We start from the raw sequence: 22,835 nt of genomic DNA, 5'->3' as shown, positions 1-22,835 counted from the left end.
AATTACCAGATTCCAGGGCCCCTGAACCGAGACTGTAATTAGAATAATGTGTGATTTCTCCCCATGTGATCTTTCCTGTAGGATACTTTATTTTTCAAATCTTTATCATTCTGACTGAAGTAGCAAATGTGTTGCTTAGTGCTGCAGTGTCCGCAGAACAACAGCACTCAGTGCCACGTTGCCGCTTTCTCTGCCCGGCTCATTCCACATTTTGGGCTTTCTCTCTCCCGGGGGGACGTTCTCCCCTGCTCCCAACTCCAGCACTGACGTCTGCCCACTGCGGGGTACTCAGTGAATTATAGCAGGTCGTGCAAAGGCATAGCATGTGTGTAAGTTATCCAAGAGCACCTGCTTCAAGCAAGTGCAATATGTGAAAGTAAAGGATGGCCGCATCACCTCAATGTAAACTATTTGCAGGTGGATCTCTCTGGCTGGTGGCTGAAGCTGGTTGTTTAACACAAACAAACAAACAAACAAACAAACAAACATAACCGATCTAATTAACATTATTTCAGAAAGGGTTTCTTGGATCCACCCTGCCAGCTCAGCTGTTTCAATAATGACAGTTTACCAGGGTTTTTCTCCCCCCCAGATGTTTTAAGTGTTGAAATATTTTCTTCCCCTTGAGTATTATCCCAGCTCCCCTCCTTGTACATCATCTTTGGGAGACCCTCTCTGGATCACTGGCACACAGGTCTGGTGTGCCTGCAGGTGTCCTGCTGTCCCTGGCTCACCATCACTGCACCCAGGCTGTCCTCATTCCCTTACTTAGCTGATCTGGTCATAAATCAGCCTGATCTTGAGAACAGCTTGTTAAATGAGCGAATGGTGTTGATGCAAGTGGCTATTTGCCTGAAACTAGAACTCACTGAAAATCTTGTGATCTCAGTAAGTGCTTCGTTACCAAGCCATCAGTGGCAGCAGAGAGGCATGAGAGCTTGTCTGAAAACTGTCTCTGATGGTGCTGAGCAGAGCAGTGCCTTTACAAGACCTTCCCTTTTGTTAGAGGCTGTTCAGGGAAGGGTTAAATCCCATAAGCAAGGCCAGTGAGACAGCCACTGCTTTTAGGGTGTCTCCATCCCTTTTTATGAGCCAGCATGGCCTGACAGCTGTCCTTGTGGTGACAGCTCTCCTGATTACAGCTGGTGTCAAACTGCATCCTGCGGCGGGTTATAAATCCTGCCTCCTTCTGATCGGCACCAACCCCAGGTTTAATTGGAGGTTAAGTGGAGGCCAGCCGGCAGCGCGGTCCGAAGGCACCAGCTCACCAGTGGGACCCACCGCGGGACCCGCTCTCCTCCGGGCTTGGGGCAGCAGTCGGTGACGTGTTGATTGGTGTGAGCACAGGCTCCCCACTAAACGGCCCCTTGGTCTTCGGCTCCTCTCCATCCATCCATCCATCCATCCATCCATCCATCCACCCACCCACCCACTGGGAATACTAAAATCATTGCCGCTGCCTCTCCCAGAGGAAATCAAGGCTTCTCCGAGCGATTGTGGCCACGTGGCTGTGGAGTGGGCAGGCTCTGTATCCTCATGGGCGCTCCGGCTTCCCTGCAAAGCACCATCTGTTCGGCTCTTTCTGTGCTGGGGCAGGGCAGTGGGAGGGAACGCTGGAGGGAAAATAAATAATAAAAAAAAAAAAAAGAAAGAAATTCATCATCTGAACCCTGAGGATTAATGGAGTCGGAAGGCGAACTGCGCTGAATGGAAATTCATCTTCACCCGTGCCAGTGTCAGGGCTGCTGCTCCGGCCCTTGACAAATCGAGGGTCCTGGGGTGCGATAAATCCAGCAGCTGTGCTCGTCCCCGGGGATGTCCCTGGCCCACTTGGGGACATAGACTGTGCCTGCCAGTGGCACTGGTCGAGGAAGCCACCTTTCCCCACGTGGGCACCAGCTCCCCATCCCCAGGAGCTGCCACTGCAGCTTCCTTGGCACCTCTGGAAGTCTGCTATCTGCAAGGGTGCTGTGCTGTCACTCCAGGATGTGCCCCCAGCCCTTCAGCTCAGCCTCCCCACGCCCCCACCTGCTTCCTCACCAACCCCTCCCCCCCTTTTTTTTTACCCTTTTTCCCCCCTTTTTTTATGTTTTTCAGTATAAGATCAAATCACATGTCAAATTTATTTTCATTAAGTATTGCCGCTCATCCCTTTGGGTCAGTAGAAAACTGCAGAGTAATGCAAAAGATGCTCTAATTACTACATTTAACATCAAAAAAGAGTGAGTTGGTTACGTTGTAAAAGCAGCTGAAATATAATTAAAACCAGTCACTATCAATGTGAGAGAAAGCTGCCAGCTTTGCGGGTCTTGTAGTGCAGGTTGGGGCTGAGGCAGATTTTGGCTTCACTAGGATCTGCGTTGCATGGCCTAAAAGGAAAATCCAGGGATGGGAGTTCTGCTGACATCGGCCAAGTTCTTCAGTGTTAAGAGTTTTTCTGGTTTGCCTGGTTCTTCTTATTTTAGCATCCTTAGACAAGGTTGGAGAGGGAGCTGAAAGCTGCCAGGCTGTCATCTGGACAGGGAAGAGCTCGGGTGAAACTTGATTCTATCTTGGCAGAGTAAATTGGGGTTGAAAAAAATAGTTGCTAGTGGACATATGGGTTAGAAATAAGAATGGTGTGCCATTACTGGCTGTCTGTGGGCACAGGCATGTGCCGCTGGAGCCGGTGCTCGGGGAAAGTCCAGCCAGCAGCTAAAAACCATCCAAATTTTCTGCAAGGAGAAATGATGGATGAAAGCAGGGAGCTGCCTGTAGAGCCCTGGGAGGTTCAGAAGGCTAGTGAGGGGCAGGGGTTTATAAATGTGTTATAAATTAAATACATTATAAATTCTGGGTACAAAAGCAGGCAGAGAAGGCTTTCCCAGGTGGCACTTTGGGGGCCTCTGTGGTGCTGCCTTTCCCAGGGTCTGTCTCTAGTCCTGGACATGAAGGAGCATCAGCCAAACTGTGCCCAGGCAGCCTGTGCATCATCCCAGTGAAGCCCTGAAAAACACCCAGGCTCTGGTTGCACCAGTAACACCCTCTCAGGACTTCTGGCTTTTCATTGCTTTCACTCTGTTTTTTCTCTTTCCTTTGCACTGTTAAATCCAAAGGCAAATAATACATTGAGTACTGAACACTGCCCTGAAAAATGATCTGCTCCGCCTGGCCAGGTGCTGAGATGGCATTTCCAGCCTCTGGCACAGGCGTGGGAAATCGCCAGCTACAGCACTGCTCCAGAAACACCCATCACCACTGCCTTGGGTCAGGATCCCCAGACTCACCCTTCCCTCTCTCCCTCCAGCTGCTGCTTGCGAGTTTTTGGACATCGTGGAGCTGCTGTTGAAGTCGGGTGCTGACCCCACAGTCCGGGACCAGGAGGGCTGCCTGCCAGAGGAGGTGACAGACTGTAAAGCCATCACTTTGGCTCTGCAGCAGCACACCGCTGGCAAGACCTAACCCCGCGGCGACATGCAGCGGGGAGGTCAGAGACACTCCGCAATAACCCCCATTCTCTTCCCCCGCTGCCCTCCGAGACACGTCGGGGGTTCAAAGGGGAGCTTTTAGAGCACAGGGTCTGGGTGGGCTCTCCAGCATGAGGGCTGGCTGGCCAAGCGCCTATGGTGGGAAGGACGGGATCAGGGTTTTGCATGCTCTGACATTTATCAGTATTTGGGGGTGGGTGGGGGGCGAGGCACAGGAGCAAGGGCCTGGAGGAGGTTCCAAGTATTGTTTTAATGTATTAAATACAAGTACAGCATCGGACGGCTCACTAGAGAAGCCTGTGCTGACTGGCCAGCTCCTCCGTGGGGAGGGGAAGGCAGCTGGGCCAGGTGAGATGCTCATTGCTCCCATTCAGGTTGATTTTTGGGTTTGGCTTTTTTTTCCCCCTGGGTCCAAATAAAGTATTATAAATCAAAAAGGAAAGCACGGGGTTGGGACGGAGCCTGTGTGTGTTTGTCTTGCAGAGAGTGACTTGATTCCTTGGAAACAATAAGGATGGGAGGCAGCACAGAGCTGTTGTAGCCTTGGAAGGCTCTGCTCAAGTGCTCGTCCTGGGGTGGAAGGTCTACAAAAGCCAGTGCGGTCATACAGCTGTCTGTCCGTCCCTGTAGTTCTCAACTCAACTAACATAAGTAAGATGAATGCTTTATGGCTAACCAACCTCTCCAAGCTGAGAGGGCTTTTACAGCGTCACGCAGCCGCTTTGCTGAATTAAACAGCATTAAAACCCCACCTCCATTAGCAGCTCCAGGTCCTCCTGTCGCATGCTGGTCCCTGGGGTGGCTCGTTCAGGGCCGAGGTTTTGTAAGAGCCGGGCACGGACATAAACCTGCACTCACCCTGTCACACATGTGGGCTTGTTTTGGCCACTTCATGGCCCTCTCAGCTGGCCAAATACCCAGAAAGTGGGAAAGATTCCTCATGGCAATGCCTCAGGTGCTGTGGTGGTGGGATGGTTGTGGGGCTTACGGCTTCCTCGCCGTGATCCCCACCGGGCTGTGCCAGGGGGTTGGCCCCAGTCCAGGGGAGCTGCTGGGGATGGGTTTGTGCTTTGGGCTAACTCCTGGCTGGGAGGGAGTTTGCTTGCTGTGGGCTGTGGGTGTAACCAGCAAGAGGCAGCCGTGGCTTCCCTGCAGGGCATTGCCATGCCGCTTGCTTTTCCCCAGACAAGGAGATTTACAGCTTGGGGAGCGCGTAGGAAATCTCCATCGCTGTGACGGGAAACTGCTTGCCAGCAAGTCCTTTCTGCAGTACATCCAGCCTCAGGGAAATAAATGGGAACGTTCCCTCCATTAAGGACTGGCTGGGCAGGAGGCACGCATGGGTTTTGGCCCCTCACGGCGGCTGCTGGCTCCTGCCAGCTTTGGCTAACACTGACGAAGTTTGCTGCACTGGCTTGAGTGCTGCCAGCAGCCAAAGCACCACCACAGCACCCCGCACATGCAAGGCACTGGGCAGGCACAGTGGTGGGGATGAAATGGCTTGGGCAAGTTACGGGCCCTTGCATCAATCACATCAACTTATTTTCTGTTACTATCAGAGGGCTCTGATGGGTGAGAAGCTGCAGTGGTGGGCTCCATGTTTTTTGAAAAAAAGCCCCATCAGGGCTTTTTCTGAAGTCAGTAGGAACTTTGAGCCTGAAGCCTGCACCCTCTGAGCCTCCCAAAGAAACTGCCTTCCTAGCTGGAGTGGATGGCAAAAAGAAAACACACCCTATGTAGCCATTTGCAGCCTCCTCTGCGTTGGGGGATGCTTTTGCTGCCCAGTTGTGACAAGGGGCTGACAAAATGAGCTGGCAGTGGGCAGGGAGGGCGCTTGGACACAGAGATACGTGAAGCAAACGGCTGATAAACATTAACACGGCAGCAAATGCCAGGTTTCAACGTTTAGGGTCCCTGCCAGGCCCTGTGGCGATGCTTATTTGATGGAAGCAGTGCAACAGCCCCCCGACCCTTGAGCAAGGACCCTCCATGGCTTTTGCTCTCCTTCACCCTGATCTCGTCGCAGCCAGAGCATGTATGGTCAAAATGCAATGGGTGCTGACAGCAACACCGGTCGCTTTTGCATCAGGATGTGGCTGAAGCAAAGGTGCCAGGCCCAGTAGCTAGGGTGCTATGCACGGAGCTACCCCCTTGGCTTCGGGCTGGTGGCATCAAGATTAGGGACAAGCAAGGTCACCCTTGTGCAGTGCCACAATGCACAGCCACCGCCTGGCTTGATGGACATGCTGGGTAATAAATAAAAAAAAACCAAACTCTCTTAAAGCAGAGCTGAAAAGCAGTAGCTGCGATGCCTGTGCTTTCAGAGAGCACATTTGGGAGCTGAGTGCTCAGCCCTGGAGATGTTTATAGCACTTTAGGTCTGTTTGTGAGGTTGGAGCCTTTCCAAAAAAAAAAAGCTGGGGGGGGGGAATAAAAAAAAAAAAAAACAAACAAGAAAGACATATATTATTGTTTATAATCTGCTTTATTCAGCCAAACCTTTCCCCAGCAGCCTTGCGGATTGCTGTTTAAATCCCTCGGTGCCTTTAACTACCGATACAGAAAGTGGTTAATGTGCATTCGGCCTAAGCTTGGCATCTACTCCAGGAAATCACTTTAATTGAGAAGCATTAAACGTTAAAATGATTAAACTATAGAAAGCCAACACACCGGTGCCCATGGAGGGGCTGGGACCCCCCTGGCATGGCTCTTCCATCTCACCTGCACCCGCTGAGTGCTGCGGTGGTATGGCTGGGTGACGGCAGCGAGCAAAAGCCGGCACTGGGGGGACCGTGGGCACCCACTGCCGACACTGCATGGTGGCAGGAAAGCTGTGGGCATCTTGGGGTGCCACGTGGCAGGAGATGCCCATCCCAAACCCACCCACCTCTCCATGCCTGCAAAAAGCCACGGCACTATGACCAGCGTCACTTGTCCCATCCAGGGATGCGAGCTCCTCCGTCTGGATATGACCCAGAGGCTCCCAACCCCAAACAGCCGACAGTGCCGGAGCAGGCGATGCCAATGGTGGCCGCTGCCATCCCACTGAGAATAAAATCCCAAAGACAGCAGCTGCTAAAGAGCATCCCAAGTTTATTTGACATTGCTTTCTCTCGCGGTGACGGAGTGACCACACACATCTCATGCCAATGCACAGGAGGCAGGGTACAAAAGCAATGCCCCAGGCCCAAATTTGGGAGGATTGGGGGGGGTCCTTTCTCCCCAAAGACATTGCAATAAATAAGGTTTTATCCTTTGAATTTTTTTTCATTATTATTTTTGTTGGGTTTTATTTTTTTCCATTTTTTTCCCCTCAGGAAACAAGACTCTCACTTTCTGGAACTGTACAAAATTTACACAGCGAAGGGAGTGGGGGTGTTTGGCCTTGTCAAAGGGGGGGGGAGTGGAAAGCAGCAGGCACAGCCTCCCCCATCCCCCTCCCCACCAGCCGCCTGTGGTGCCCAGCGAGGCCGGGGGCTTGGCACAAAGCAGCACCCAAAGCTGGGGGGGCACATGGGTGCAGCTGGGGCAACTCCTGCAGCACCAACACTCCCAGCCAGGGGCGAGGAGGGGGCAAGGAGGTACAGGGACATGTTGGTGATGTGCTTTCTTGTGTGGTTTTTTTTTCATTCTTATTCTTTTCTCCCCTTTGCTTTCAGAGCCCCCCTTCCCCCCCCCCCAAGCCTCTGGCAGCAGCCGGCTAACTGGATCGGCCACCAGCCCTCCCTGAAGGGCAGCTTGGGATCATCAGCATCGCCCAGAGCCAGGGGAATGGTGGGGACCCCACGGGACCAGGGAATCCCTGCGGGGCCAGGGCAGAGCCAGGCACCCGGGGCCATGAGCATAGAGCTGGATTTTATCCATCAGGCTGAATGCCTTCAGCCTGGCGAGGCGGAGGTGGGGTGCGAGCTCTGCCGGGGGAGGTGGGCAGGGGATCCCACGCCAGGGATGTGGGTTTAGGGAAAGGGGCTGGTGCAGGGTGGGTCCAGACAGGAGCAGACCCCAGAGGGCTCGAGCAGTGTGCCAAAACCACCTGGGTCCTCCCCGGCTGCCTGCACCTGCCCTCAGCTCTGTTGGCCCCGCAGTGCCAGGGGAGGTGGGCAGCTGATGCCAGGGGGTTTCACCTGTCCTGTTCCCTCCAGTTGCCACCATGTGGATGCTTCTGCAGCTGCTGAAATGCCCTTTTTTCCCCTCTTTTGGGGAAACATTTCGCACCTCTCCGTCCCACCCTTCCCAGCAGCTTCACTTGCAGCACCTCCTCTCCACATGCCAGCCCCAAGCATCCCAGCCAGCCCCACCACAGCCCAGCTTGGCCCTTGGGCATCTCAGGCTGCAGGCTTTTTTTTTTTTTTCCCTTTCAATTCTTCCCCACTGCACAACCAAGGTAAAACCTGCAGTGATGCACCGTAAGCAGTCCTGCACGCCCAGGGATAAATCACGGCCCCGCAGCCGCTGCACGACAGTTCCACTCCCATCGTACCGGGAGCAGCATCGCCCCGGGCAGCAGGGCAATGGCCCTGCCTGGACAGGTCCCCAGCCTCGCTAAAATAAACCCTTCTACAATATAGACTCTTCTTTCTGCTGAGGCTCCAGGCAGCGCTGAGTTGCATTTCCACTCCATATCGAAAAATAACTCTTGAAAATAGCAGTGGTGCTCGGCAGGAGCGGTGCGGGGCTGGCGTGGGCACCGGGATGGACTCTGACATCCCTGATTGTCCTTCCCTCCCACCAGCTCACTCCATCGCACATCCTGCCATGCCCCAGCCCTGCGCCGGGGTCCTCACCATGTGTCCCATGTGCCAACACCTCTCTTGTGCTTACACCCAAAGGCATCCGTGCCCCCCACCCCAGGCACAGCTGTCCCCAGCCATCACTGATGCCGACCCCCCCCGCCTCCAGCCCTCCGGGGCCAATTCCCATGGGAAATCCTGGAAAGGTCAACCGCCGGTGGGCGCCCTCGGTGCTGCGCTTGTGGGCGGGGGGGAGCAAGGGGGGCTGGGGTGGGGGGGCAAGCAGTGCTTAGAAAGGGGGGTGATCCATGTCGTCCAGCCAGGAGGCCGGGCTAGTGGGAAAGTCTGGGTACCCGACACTGCTCCCCGTGGAGATGTCGGAGGTGGGGCCCCCCCCAGCCATGGCCCGCAGCGTCTGACTCACCCCCTGAGCCCCGTGGGCCACCAGCCCCAGGCTGCCGTCCATGGCGTAGTCCAGCCCATTGAGCAAGGGCGGGTGGGATGGCAGGGAGGAGATGGAGGATGGCGACTGGGGAAGGCCATAGGGACTGCCGTCCCGTAAGTCCTGGTACGACTGTCCTGTCCCCTCCATGGAGAAGCTGCCATTCAGCAACTGTCCGCCAGCCACGTCTCCCACCGTGCCATAAACTCTGTTGGTGTGGCCAAGCTCGGAGAGGATCTGGTCTTCTGCAGGGGAGAAGAAGGAGAGCAGAGAGGGGGTCAGCACAGTGGGGACGCCCATGGCCCCCCCGCCCCTTGCCAGCACCCCATTCACCACGGAAGCTGAGCTCGCTGTCGCTGATGCCGCAGTCCTCGGCCGAGCTCTCCTTCTCCAGCTTGCTGCCCCCACGGCTCCGCTTGACACTCTTGTAAAACTGCCCCCAGCGATGCCGCCCCGCGTCCTTCTTCAGCCGCTTCTCCTTGGCCCGGCGGTTCTGGAACCACACCTGAGGAGAAATGGGGACCTCGATGGCACCCTGGCACTCCTGTGTGCCAGCACCCCTGCAACCCAGCATCCATGCAAGCCAGCACACCACCACCCTGGCACCCCGGCACCCCTACATCTTAGTATGCCAGCATCCGTACACCTCTGCTACCCAGCACCCTTGCAACCCCACGTGCCAGCACCCATGCAGCCCAGCACGCCAGCACCTGTGCTACCCAACTCCTACACACCCATGCAACCCAGCACCCCCACATGCCAGCATCTATGCAACCCAGCACCCCTGCAACCCAGTATGCTTTCAGTCATGCACCCCAGCAGACCAGCACCCTGGGACAGCAGCACCCCGGCACACCAGCAACCCTGCATACCAGCACTCCTGCAACCCAGTTTCCCATGCACCCATGCAACCCAGCACCCCTGGGCACCCATGCCACCCAGATATCCCTGCCACCTCTGCAACCCCTGAGGCCTGGCAACCCTGCACCCCAGGACCCCTGCATCCCTGAAACCCAGCACCCCAGTGTGACCCCTGTGTCCCTCTTTGCTAGGAGCAGGGTAGAGAGGGGTGTCCCTGTGGCCTCACCTGCACCACCCTCATGTCAAGTCCCGTCTCAGAGGAGAGCTGCTCCCGCACGTGCCGAGCGGGCTTGGGAGAGTTTTTGTAGGCATTCTTCAGCGTCTCCAGCTGCTTGGCTGTGATGGTGGTCCGGGGCCGCTTAGCGCCTGCCTCAGAGTCATCTGCAAGCAAAGGAGACGGTACCAGCCCCAACCACAGCAGCATGAGCAACCACAAACCGCCAGCCCATGCCGCTGGGGAAAAGCTCCCCAAAACCAGCTGCCCCAGAGCCCGCAGCAACCCCTTCCAGCAGGTACAACGCTGGTGACTTGACCCACAGCCACCCCTTGCTGGACGTCCAGCCTCGTAGCCCTTTCGGGGTGCCTACCGTTCTGCTTGGCGGTCTCGTAGTCCTCCTTGCAGACCAGCCGCCCATCCTCCATCAGGTAGAACTCATCGCCGGTGGCCAGCTGCCGGCTGCAGATGATGCAGGCAAAGCAGTGGAGGTGGTAGACGAAGTCCTGGGCTTTGCGGACCACCTGGGTGGGGGGGATGCCCTGCTGGCACGCCGTGCATTTGGTCCCAAAACGCCTGCAAGGAGAAGCGGGTGACCCTGAGCCCTGCCCCAGCGAGGTGGGCTCTGCCGGAGATGGGGTGGGGACCAGGAGACAGGGCAGAGTTTAAACCAGCAATCAACCTAATTATGCATGACACTTCACACGGCAGGGGTTTATCTTCTTCAGTGTGAAAGACCGGCCTAATGGAGCTGAGGAAGGTTTGATTTTAATGGTTCTTTTAACTAATGCTCATAGGCTGCCTGATTTTCCCCTGCAAGGACAGTACATATTTCATCCACATTAATACCAAATAAATTAATTACACCACCCCGCTAGCATGATGAATCCCAGATTAATGCAGAATGATGGGGCTCTTACACTGTAATGACAGCCTGACGGGTGCTGGCTTGGGGTAGGCGTGGGCCCAAGCAAGCCCACCAGCACAGCTGCAAGGAGCGTGCAAGAAGTGCGGAAGCAGCATGCGAGGAGCAGGCAAAAATGGAAGAGAACCTTGTAAGGAGCATGCAGGAAGCATGCATTAAGTGTGGAAGGAGCATGCAAGGAACGTGCGTCTCGCCCAGCAGCCCCCGTGGATCGCAGGCACTCTGCTGCAGACAACCTGGGGTGCCTGTCACTCCAGGTGCACCCACGAGCTGGGTGCACCCATGTGGGTGCAGGCCAGGCTGTGGTGGGGTGCAGTTGCCTGGCACAGACATGAAGGCTGACACCCAGATAACACCTGGATAACACCCAGATAACACCCACTGCAAACTGAATTAACGGCGCAAGGGTGACACATGCCACGAGGTGCTGACAGCGCAGGAGAAAGTAAAAAATAAGTGGATCTTGCCACTGGTGTTTTCAGCATCAGCCGTGTGGGCTTTGGGATTGACATGGGGGTCGATCCCCACCTCCCACCAGCACTGCAAAGGCACTGATGGGTCTCCCGTGCTTCCCCCCAGCACCCCTAAACACCCCATCAGCAGGGCATTGGGACCCCACAGAGCCGTCCTGACATTGCAGCACCAGCAGCAAAGCTATCAGAATAAATCTGCCCCCTACGCCTTAAACAGACCCATCTGCTTCGGAGGAGGCAGTCCAGGAAAACCCAAGCCCTTTGGCCCCCAGCCCAAGGCTGCAGGGGCAGGCAGTGGCACGTGGGGGTGCCCAGGTGGTACAGTCGCACTGGGCGCCTCTTGCTGCCCTCCCAAGGGCTGAACATCCCCCATGATCATGCAAAATCACCCCATGAGCCCTGCAGCTACCTATGCCTTCACACCATCCACAAAGCCGGGGCATGGCCATCAAAGCTGGGTCCCTGAGAGTGTCCCCAAGTCACACAGGTGTCACCCAGGGACAGGCAGCAGGCACTGGGCACAAGTGGTGCCAGCGCAATTTCGGCAGCTGTCCAAAGGGGTGTTGGGAAGCAGAAGGTGAGGAGGGAAAACCTGTTTTGTCTTGTTTTTTGGGCATGTATCCTAAAGTGGGAGTCCCCATACATCTGCTGGGGAGACCTCAGCTCACCCAGAGTCAGCTGTGAGGGAGGCTGAGGGAGGGCTGAAGCGATGGAGGGAGGGAGGGAATGGGAGATGGAGGGATAGAAGATGGAGGGAGGGAGGCAGGGAGGGATGAAGTAATGCAGGGAATGGAGGGATGGAGGGATGGAAGGATGAAGGGAGGGACAGAGGGATGGACAGAAGGAGGGGTAGGGCAGACAAAATGCTTTTCTGTGCCCAAGGCTGAGCTGGTGCATGCTCTGCAGGCCCCATCCGCCCTCTGCCCATCCACCCTCCACCCCCCCACACACAATGCTTTTAAAGCCATTTTAACACACACCCCCAGCATCCCTGGGTGTTTCTGCACCACCTGGGGACAGCCAGACCCAGGTCAGAGCTGCCCACAGCTGGGGGCCAAGAGCTGTGATTTTAGGGGGAGGGAAGATGAAAATCAAAAAATCCAACCTTTTCAGAAGTGGTTCCTGAATTGCAAACCTGCTTCTGAAGTTGGCCTTAAATCCTCACGTCCTCTGCAAGTTACCTACCCCAAAATCAATGAGCGGTTGAAATAAAGGTGAGGCGAGAGGCTGAGCGAGCGCCGAGATGCTATTGATTGGCACCAAATAATCCAGGCAGGACCTCATCTAAGAAAGTCGCTGATCTTTCAACTCTAATTAACATTGATTACCCGCACCTTTTGGGCGACTATTTAAATGACTTGGAGATTAATAGGCTGGAAAATATCAGAAGTGAAGTGTTATTACCCGGGCTGTAGTGACTGCTTTGACCGTTCCACGCTCCCCAGCTGGGACAGAGAAATTCAAGAGGCATCTTTGGCCCTGATGGCTGAGGGGCAACACGACATAGGAGGTCTGAGAGCCCAGGAATGGGCAGTGAAAGTCCTGCCCGGGGATTAGCGCAGGGTGTAATCGCCATCGGCTGGTTTAGCTGGCCGGCCGGTGGCAGGGCTGATGGGGGGAGCCGTGGGAGACAATGGCCTGGGGTGGTGGTCCCAGTCCCCGAGGTGCAGCAGGTCCTTTTCAGCAGGGCCCCATCACCTGCACCCGGGCAGCAAAAGGCACCTGCTGGCCAGGGTCCAGCCCTTCTCCCCACAGGAGGTGTAAACCAGCACTCCTCCGCTTCACAGCGATTCACTGCCAGCAGAGCTGTGCCCAGCCCCGGTACAACACCCTCTGCCACCCCTTGGGAAAGCTCCCAAATTTTGCCAGCAGCCAGGGACTAAAGCGTCCCTGCTGAAAAGTCAATTTTTAATGGGAAACGGGTTGTTCTGTCCTACGGGAGCAGGGAAACACCGAGGCTGGGACATCATACAGCTCAGAGGCAGCTGCCAATGAAATCAAATGAGGTTTTTACCAGGAGAAAAAAAGGATTTTTATAAAAAAAAAAAAAGGTAAAAAGATGAAGGGAGAGAAACAGCATCAGCAAACCCCAGCGAGGCGAGGGAGGGGCTCGGGCAGGAGCAGGCAGCACTGCCGCTGCCTTGCATGGGTTTCTCCTGCCCTCTAGCTCCGAGCAGAGCCGGGGCCACTGCTGAACCACCGCAGCTTGCCATCCCATGGGGGTTTGAAATCAGCACAGGGGAGGGACGGGAATGTCAGGGAGATTTGGGGCTTTCAGAAGGTTAAATCCCAACAAACAGCATCCAGCCCGCGGCAGCTGTAAAACACCAACATTTCCTTTATTTCCACCAAAAAAAAAAAAAAAAAAAAAAAAAGAGAAACTATTTTGGAGAAATTACGCATAAAAATAGGTTGTGTGTTTGCCTGCTTAGTGGGTGGGGAGACGCCACTTTCAGGGGGCTGTGCCCCCAAGTGGTACTCACTTGAAGAAGTCCTCCTTGCAGTAGACGCTGCCGGCCCGGGAGAAGCAGCGGTCGGCCAGCTGCATCTGGCAGTCAGCGCACTTGAGGCAGGAGCTGTGCCAGTGCCGGTCCAAGACCTTGAGGATGAACTTGTCCAGGATGTGCTGGTTGCAGCCTGCACACTGGGGGATCTCTGGGCAGGGGAGAGATGGAAACGAGAGCAGCGTCAGCCACCGCAGCCCCCTCGTCCCCACAGTGTTCCCACCCAGCCGGCACGGCTAGCGAAGCCCAGCATTGGCACGTGCTGGTGCTTTGCGGGGTGATGGGCTGCAACCCCTCACCTTGTCAATGTCCCAGCACATCTTCCTTTGCAAACCTGCACCAAAACCCTCTGGATAACAGCGTGCACGGCCCCACTGGCTCCTCCAAGCACAGGCACATACATGATGCTTTTCTCGTCTGCACCCCATTTTCAGGCCATGTCCTGCTCCCTGCCGCCCATTTCCCCACCTGCCTCTTGCTCCCCCTGGGGTGGCATTCTGCAAAACCCAACCAGTGACACAGCTTGTTGCTCCCTGTGGCCACCCCCAAAGGCAAGGCTGCCAGGGAGACCCAGGGGTTGACCCAGGGGCTCCCAGCTCTGACCTGGGGTGCAGGACACCAACCACCTCCATGCCACTTGCAGAGGCTTTTTTCAACATGGGCAAATGTCTCTTCCCCTCTGCTCCCACTGCATCCCGAGGGCCACGAGCCACCTGTGCCGGCCACGCTGGCCCCACCAGCAGCTGCCCCGTGCCCCTCTGCCTGCAGTGCCAGGGCGCCAGGTGACTTTGCATCCACCATGGCCCAACATCCCTTTGGACCCTGGTTTTCCTGTAATGGTTTCTTCCAGCTTCGTCCCATCCAGCTGGAGTGTTACAGACCCATCACCAGAAAAAGCTGGGAAATGTGGGCTGAAGTGAGGCCATGCTGGAGCACGGTGGTGGTAACCAGGGGTAGTGTGTCTGGCCCCATCCAGCCCTCCTCCTATAGCACCCGTGCTGTGGGAGGGTGCTGGGAGAAGGAGGGCTTTTCTTAAGGTAAGATGTATAACCGGCCTTCCAGACTCCTTCACAATGTCTGCCTACAGATGGACAGCTTCTTTAGATGTGGAGAGCTGGATATTTATCTCCCTTTCTATCTGCCCATAGTTCAGAATAAACGGGAGGTGCTGTAAAAGTCTGCAGGAGAAGATTGCCCGGTAAAAGCCAGGCACATCATGCTGACACGCACGCATGAAAGAAGATTGATTTTAGGGGGGAAAAAAAACCCAACCAGCCATGCCTGTAGCTGGAGCATAAGAGCAGGAGAGATGTTTATGCATAAGGGCTGCTTCCCTCTCCTGCAGCTGACAGTAAATAGCGGGGAGGGGGGGATTATTTTTTTTTCTACACTGCTACAAGTGCTGGGGAGGCTTTGGACGGACTCTGCAGTCCCCTGCGCCCAGTGGCTCGGCACAGCCAGGCTGCAAGGGCCAAGGGATGGGGAGGGCAGGAGGAACCTGCCCCCACGTTCTCCCCATGCTGCCCGGTGATGCCACCCACGCGGGGACCCAACCTGCCCAGGCGGGGTGTATGCCTGGGGGGGGGGGGGCTCAGCAATGGGGAGAGAGGGGGACCTCCTGTACCCTGGCCTGGGTGCTACCGGGAGGGGGAAACAGGGAAAATATGGAAATCGGGAAAAGGGGAAAAGGGAAAAGAAAAAAAAAAGGAAAAAAGAAAAGGGAAAAGAAGGAAAACATGAGGAAAGAAAGGAGACCAGAAAGAAAGAAGGGGGAAGAGGAAAGAAAAAGGAAGGAAAAGAGAAAAGAAGGGGGAAGCAGAAAGAAAGGGGGGGAATAGAGGAAAGAAGCAGGGGAAAATAGAGGAAAGAAAGGGGAGAATAGAGGAAAGGAAAGGGGAATGGTGGAAAGGAAAGGGGTCAATACAGGGAAGGAAAGGGGGAACATACAGAAGAGGAAGGAGGGGAACATAGAGGGGGAGAATAGAGGAAAGGAAGGGGGAAACAGAGGAAATAAGGGGGGAAACAGGAAATAATGGAGGAAACAGGAAAGAAAGGGGGGAACAGAGGAAAGAAAAAAGGGGAACAGAAGAAAAAGAGGGGGAACAGAAGAAAAAGAGGGGGAACAGAAGAAAGAAAGGAGGGGAAATAGAAGAAAGAAAGGGGGCAAATAGAAGAAAGGAGGGGAAAAACAGGAAAGAAGGGGAAAAACAGAGGAAAGAAGGGGAAAACAGAGGAAAGAAAGAGGGGAACATAGAGGAAATAAAGGGGGAAATATAGAGGAAAGAAAGGGGGGAACATAGAGGAAATAAAGGGTGAAAGATAGAGGAAAGAAAGGGGGGAACATAGAGGAAATAAAGGGGGAAATATAGAGGAAATAAAGGGGGAAATATAGAGGAAAGAAAGGGGGAAATATAGAGGAAAGGAAAGGGGGAACATAGAAGAAAGGAAGGGGGAAAAATAAAGGAAAGGAGGAATAATAGGGGAAAGAAAGCGGGGGGGGGGGTGGAATAGAGGAAAGAAAGGAGCGAAAATAGAGGAAAGGAAGGGAGGGAGAAGGAAGATACCAGAGGAGAAAATTGTATTGTTATAGCCTTCAACAGCATCATTTGAAAATAATTTGGGGTACTGTCAAGCATCTCAAGTGAAAGCAGCTTATTTTATAATTCACAAGGTTAGATAGTTACAGTCCCAGTGCCCTTCAGACCATATTTATTGCTGGCATTTAAGCCTGTGTCGCATTAACAACACTAGAATAAATTTAAAAAAAAAAAAAAGAAGTATCTACAGCTTCCATCGGTCCCTCTTCTTCTTGCTCTGAAACCCTGGGTGCCTCGCTCTCCCTGGACAGCACGCCGCTGAGAGCAGCACCATGGTGGCAGGTCGGCACTAGCCACATTTTCCACATTTCATTTGTTAAACCTATTTCAGGGCAACATGAAAGCCGTTGCTGGCACAGACGATGGCATGCAGCACAGCATCGGCCCCGAGAGGAGGTACGTTTGGTGGTATTGAAAAGTAACTATTTCTCATTTATTTCATAATAATGTGTGCACGTTTAAGGAACATGTTTTATATATAAATGGTTATTTATATAAACATGTTTATGCGTATACTTCTATATGCACTCACATGTACATATATACCTACTCACAAGCAAACAAACACAGGACCTTTCTCCATCTTAAAGGCAGCAACACAGCTTAATTTCAACAAGCAAACAACTGCAGCAGATAATACAATATCTTCCTCCAAATTTCCAGAGAAAAATTATTTTTTTAGCCACGGAGACCTATTTTTTGCTTCCGATCTCTCTGTAGATGTACGGCACCAAGCAAATGCACACAGGTCTGTGTGTGCATGTACAGATGTGCAGAATCGCATCGATTTGGTTGCTCTCCCCTGTACTAATATTATAATAATAATAACAACAACAACAACAACAATAATAATGATAATGATGATGATGATTACAATAATAATAATAATAATAACAACAACAACAACAAAGGGGGAGCTGCCGGGTTACCAGGAGGTGTCCCAGTCAACCCACTGGTTCGCCTGGTGCACACAGAGAGGAAAATATCTTCAATGCAAGCCTTGCGCTCTGCTTTGTGCTTTGCAACAGAGGCGGCTGCGCCAGGGTCGCGTCCCCGCTGCCTCCCTGCCTGCGGAACAGCCTCGCGTTTATTTCACTTGTTTTAACTAAATGATTTGACATAACAGGAATAACGTCGGCGGCAGGACGCGCTGCCGCTGCCCACCGGCACCTCAGGGCCGGCTCTGCGCGCAGGGTGCTTTGAGGGATGCTCGGGCAGGCAGAGCCGGGGAGGGGACAGACACACGCAGCCCCCCGGCCCACTCCCCTCCACCCCGGGGACCCGGGGACCACCCCAGAGATGCTGAAGCCTCAGTGCAAACCATTCCCGGGGGTGGGGGGGGGCTACGGTGCCGGTCACCCCCCCCCCCCCCCCGCGGGGTGACGGACCCGGGATGGGGACCTCAGAGCAAGTGTTGCGCATCCCCGCATCCCGCTGGCCCCGGCCCGGGCAGGATTCGGTCGTATCCCATTAAACCCCGTAGCCAGGTCTGCAATCCGCCCCCCGGCACCCTCCCACGCCGCGGGGCACCCGAGTGGCGGCCTGCCGAGATGCGGGGATCTCTGGCCCCACGCCGCCCGCCGTTACCGTCATTTATCAGCAGCGGGTCCATCTCTCCATCCCTCTCTCTCCCCCGACGGATAAAGGAAGAAATAACGATGGAAACGAAAGAAACTCGCGGGTGGCCTCAGAAATCCCTCAGACCGCAAAAACCCCTCCAAACCCGAGGGCGGAGGCGATGCCGGGGCAAAGGTTGGGTGTTTTTTGGGGGGCAGATGCGTCCCTCCACCGCACCCGCAACACAGCCGCGCCGGCTCCGCATCGGCAAACCACCCCCTTCTTTGGGGGTCTGGGGTTCGGTTTTATTTCTTTTAAGGGGAAGGGATCATCACCCGCGGCGAAGAAGGTGCTGCAGAAAGGGGTGCCGCGGCAATGCGGGTGGAAACAGGAGCACAAAGGCGGTCCGGTTCCCCCGGTACCGAAGCCTACACCGAACACCAACCCCCAGGCAAGCACCGGGGACTCCTTTGAAAAGACTTTCTGCGGGGAGGAAACCTCATTCCTTCACATGCAAAAAGAAGAAGAAAAAAACCCAACTCCAACCTCCAATTCATTTCTCTGCAGCGTGCAAACGACTTTCCCAGCGGCGATTAATCAACCCCCACCCCAGCCCCTTGGCCAGAGGCTGGCGGCGCCCGGGCACGATTCCCGCAGGCTTTGGCAGAAGTTTTTACTTCGGTGAGATTTGCAAAACAATATTCATAAATAATATTCGGAATTTTAGTTTTAACAATCCCGTCCGCAAAGCTGGAGCTGTCGGGGGCGGAGGGGCAGGGCGGGGAGGGGGGGATTTCCCCCAGGCTCGGCGCCCCAAAATCCCGCTGAGGTGGTGGGTGGTGTAAGGCACAGCCCTGCTGGAAGTAGGAGGCTGGGTAGGGATTGGAGAGGAAAAATCTATGATTTAACAGTGATTAGAAATTAAAATATCAAGGGTTTTCCTCCCACGCAGGATGAAATATCGAGATGCTGTTGGGGGGGTGACCCCGAGCAGGCAGCGGGAAGTTCTTCCTGCGGCCCCGGGGCGCCGGGCACCGGTGCAGGATCAGGCCCCCGCGAAACCCGAGGCTGGGCTCGGGGCTGGAGCAGCAGCGAGGGGATCGCAGAGCCACGGAAACTTTTACAGCAGCCCACCCTCACGGATTTTGTTCCGGCAGTTTGTGGGTTTTTGTTTGGTTTTTTTTTTTGTTTGGGGTTTGTTTGGGGTTTTTTTTGGATTGGTTTTTTTTTTCGCTTAAATAAAAAAAAATAAAATCATATCTCGTTGGGTTATTTCCTGACAATTCCTGACACACGTGCAGAAATGGCAATGTCACAGGCAAAAGAGTTTGGTGGCACCCAGAAGGGCCAAACCGGTTAGTTTTGCTGGGGCGATCGCTGCTCCGGGGTGATTCAGGCACCTCATTTCTCCTTAAATCCGTGGGATTTCGGGGCTGTAAAAGCGACCCCGCGGCTGGGGACCGGAGGCGTTATTTGGTGGCAGGGGACGGTCACGGCTCGCCCGTGGGACGGGCCCTCGCCACCCCCACGCTCCTGCCGGGCTTATTCTGCCCCTCTGCTACGGTAAAATACGGTTAAACGCGGCCGCCCGCAGCCCCCGGGGCCGGGCAACCGGGCCGAAACGGGGGATAACGGGGACACCCCCCTCCGAAAGCAAAAGGGGTCCGGCCGCCAGCGTCTCGCCCCCCCAGGCAGGGGCACCGGCTTCCTCCCCCGCGAAAACACCCACGGAAAACGAATTACCGTCGGCCGGGGGGGGTTCGGAGGTCGGTGCGGGGCATGGAGCGGCGGGGAGGCTCCGGGCCGGGGGCGGGGAGCAAAGCCCGTCCCGGAACGGGCAGGCGGCCGAGGGGCGCACACCCCCCAACCCCTGCGTGTCCCCCGAAATGCGGCCGGGACCCCCGGCCGCCTCTGCCCACCCCGACCGGGATCTCCGGGGGCTCGGGCCCGTCGCACGCAGGGGGGGTTTTCCCCCACTGCTGGGCTCCCCTCAACTTTCCGGGTGCCCCGTTGGGGGGGGGGGGGCGCGTGTGTTCAGAGCATCGCCCGGCTCCCCCCAGCGGGATCCCCCCTCCTTCGGCCCCGCAGGGACGCCCCGGTTCTCGAGAACCGTTTGCAAACGGAGGGGGGAAATAACAGTAGCAGTAGTAGTGATAATAATAATAATAATAATAATAATAATAATAATAATAATAATATCAATATCATCATCATCGTCATCACAATCCCGGCGCAGCTGCAGCCCCGGGGGCGCAGCGGAGCACGGCCGCCCCCGCACCGGCTCCGCGCACCCCCCAGGGTGTCCGTGCACACGGGCTCCCCCCGCCTAAAGCCTTGGCCCTACAGAAACGGGGAAGCTGCCGGCCCCTATATGGCCTCTATACGGCTCACAGCTGGCTGCCGGCGTGTGCTGAAACACGCTCGGGTCCCTACACCCGTGGGTTCCCTACCCCCGCGGGTTCCCTACCCCCGCGTGTACACATACATCCACACGTACGTGGGTGCATTCACCCCCCAGCCGTGCTTCTACACACCCCCCAGCACGCGTGGGGATGTGCTTTCCCACGAACGCGCTACCTGTAGCTACAGAGCGGGGATGTGCACATGTAGAGATAGAGGTGATTTTCGGCAGACGCAGACGTCGCGCCGAGCCCAGCCGGGCTCCCCGTCCCGGTAACACGCACTCGCGCCCGTTGGTCCCTTCCCACCGCCGCCGTTCGCCCGTGAGGCTCTGCCTGTCGCGATAAACGATATAAACGGGGCATCGTGCGCTGCAGGCCGGGGACCGGGGCACCACGCACTCGCACACCCACGCACACTCGCACGCCCACAGCCGGAGCCGCGGCCGCCCCGACCTCCCCGTCGGGGCAGGGCCCGCACCCGCTCCCCGCCGCTCCCGCCGCCGCTTGCCCGCCCCAGGGCACCGCTCTTCCCTCCGCACCCTCCTCGTTTTTACGTCCGTTAACGGTGCCAGATGCGGGGGAAAAAATAAAGGGGAGGGAAAAACGACGCCCGGGCGGGCGCGGGAGCGGGCGGCACCTGCCCAGCCCGCAGGGCGCTGCCCCGCCGGCCCGGGGCCGCCTTTGCGGCAAGGAGCGAAGGAGGGAGAAGAGAAAAGCGTTCTTACGTTGCACCGGCACACCGAGGATCTCGGGAAGCCCCTTGACAGCCCCTTCGGCAGCGAGCGCGGAGCTTTGCATCATTTTATTGGCCCGAGGGCGGCGGAGGGGAGAGAAGAGGGGAGGGAGAGACGCGGCCGGGGCCGGCGGAGCGCCGGGCCAGGGCCGGGACCGGGTCCCGCGGGCGGTGCCGGGGCCGGTGCCGGGGCCGGTGCCGGCCCGGGCGCGCCGCCGCAGCTGTGCCCGCCAGCGCCGCCCGCCTCCCATTCATTCACCCTGCGGGGAGCGCGCCTGACGTCACCGCCCGCAGGGGGGAAAGGGCCGGGCCGGGCCGCCCGCGGCCAATCGCTGCCCGCCCCGCGCCGGTAGGGGGCGGGGCCTGACGGTTGGGTAGGCGGGGCTTGAGGACGGGAGGCGGGGCCTGCGGGGAAGGGGCGGGGGCTCGGGGCGCCCCGCGGCCGCGAAGCGCAACGGGGCCGGGGCCGGCTCCCAGAGTCTGGCGCTGTCGCGACATGGTGCTGTCGCGACCGGGAACGCTGTCCGGTGCCAGGGAGCTCCGTCTGGTGCCATAGGTGGGAGACAGAAAGGATCCAAAGGGCCCAGCCTCTGCTGTTGGGGCTCAGGGACCTTCTCCTGCCCCATGGGAGTGTGTGGCAAGTTCCCCCCCTTGGGTCCCCCTCAGCTCTGTTCCTCCCGCCGCTGGGAACTGGGGCCCAGCCAGGCAGGCACATTCCCTGGCTCCAGCGGACACTGGCACGTCGCCATCCTCTCGCCACCACGCCAACGTGGGCTGGTGACTGCCGTGGGCAGCCCCAGTGCCGGGCATGACCACGGTAAGCTCTGCTTTGACAGGGTGCTGTAACGCACCCAGGGCCCATCCCAGCAGCAGCTCCCCCAGGGACGCACCTGGGCATGGAAAGAGCTGGCCCAACTCCACAGTACCGCATCGCGCCCAGCCTGGCAGCCGACCAGCTGCTGTGGCACAAAGATGGCAATGTCAAAGCCACAGGGCAAAGGGCTCCATGTGACTACAGCTTCCAGAAGAATCCCCTCAGGGCTTTTGCCAAGGGAAAACCCTGGGGCAACCCAGCTTACAGCACCAGAGCAAAATCCATGTGCCAAGAGGCGGCAGCAAAGGGCCGAGCAAGGAGGCTCACCAAAACACAGCTCAGGTTAACCAGAGTGGGTGCCTCGAGCATTGCCCTTCCTGGTGGTCACCACATCACCAGCTCAGGGACAACGGTGCCAAACGGCCCCAATGTGCTGTGACATCCCACTCTGCCCGGCTAACAGGGAGTCAGAACACTGACCCTGCCCAAGTGGGGTGAAACCTCCAAGAAAGCACACATGGCAGCGCTGGGAGGGGAGGGAAGGGTGCTCAACCACGCCGAAAGCACAGCCCCCTTGGCTCACATTTGTGCTTTCCATGCCTTCGTTTCCCTGCTGAACTGCAGACTAGGAAGAGGCTTTTCCCACCTGAAAAGAAAAACCTGAACTGGCTGCTTGGGAAATGTGCGGGTGGGACACGCCAGCAATTGGAAAAAAAATGTAGTTTAAAAATAAAAGTAATGAAACCTAAGAAATTTATTAAGCTTGACGGTTCCTTAGGAAAAAATGATAGTTTTTCAATGAGCTGCTGGTTTTTCACCCCAAAGCTTCATTTTACCAGCAAAACGCCAGCCATCTCATCTCACACCAGTGGGCAGAGACCGGTGTGCACTCATTGCAGGAGTGAGCCCCCCCCGCCAGTCCACCAAGCCCCCAAATCAGCTTCCCACCACAGGGGAGGTGAATCCCATCCCCTCCCCTTCCCTTCTACCCTAAATCAAGCACTGGCTCTTAAGTGCATTAAGCGCATACAGACCCCTGCGGCCCCTGGCCACCTGCGCTCCCCAGCCCCTTGGGGCAGGGGCTGCTGTCCCCCCGTGGGGTCCCCACCAGCCAGC

At 56.4% G+C, this 22,835-nt stretch overlaps 2 protein-coding genes across 2 annotated transcripts in view; one reads left to right on the top strand and one right to left on the bottom strand.

The window, feature by feature from the left end:
* Positions 1 to 3,949, top strand: part of ACBD6 (acyl-CoA binding domain containing 6) — a 95,886-nt gene extending 91,937 nt beyond the window's left edge. The window contains exon 8 of the mRNA XM_075096931.1: positions 3,287 to 3,949. Coding sequence (XP_074953032.1) covers positions 3,287 to 3,441 — 155 coding nt within the window. The 3' untranslated portion in view covers positions 3,442 to 3,949. The remainder of the gene's footprint in view (positions 1 to 3,286) is intronic.
* A 4,537-nt stretch (positions 3,950 to 8,486) lies between these two features.
* LHX4 (LIM homeobox 4) lies at positions 8,487 to 20,988 on the bottom strand. The gene is made up of 6 exons (XM_075095487.1): positions 20,898 to 20,988; positions 13,596 to 13,767; positions 10,088 to 10,290; positions 9,727 to 9,881; positions 8,973 to 9,144; positions 8,487 to 8,884 (listed from the first exon to the last, which is right to left on the bottom strand). The coding sequence occupies exons 1-6, from the start codon at positions 20,971 to 20,973 to the stop codon at positions 8,487 to 8,489; spliced, it is 1,176 nt and encodes a 391-aa protein (XP_074951588.1). The 5' UTR covers positions 20,974 to 20,988.
* Positions 20,989 to 22,835: the final 1,847 nt, after the last annotated feature.

The sequence above is a fragment of the Phalacrocorax aristotelis genome, chromosome 6 (assembly GCF_949628215.1).
Source record: "Phalacrocorax aristotelis chromosome 6, bGulAri2.1, whole genome shotgun sequence".
NCBI classification, from domain to species: domain Eukaryota; kingdom Metazoa; phylum Chordata; class Aves; order Suliformes; family Phalacrocoracidae; genus Phalacrocorax; species Phalacrocorax aristotelis.
The sequence above is the reverse complement of the archived record's forward strand: the minus strand, read 5'-3'. Positions and strand labels throughout refer to the sequence as shown.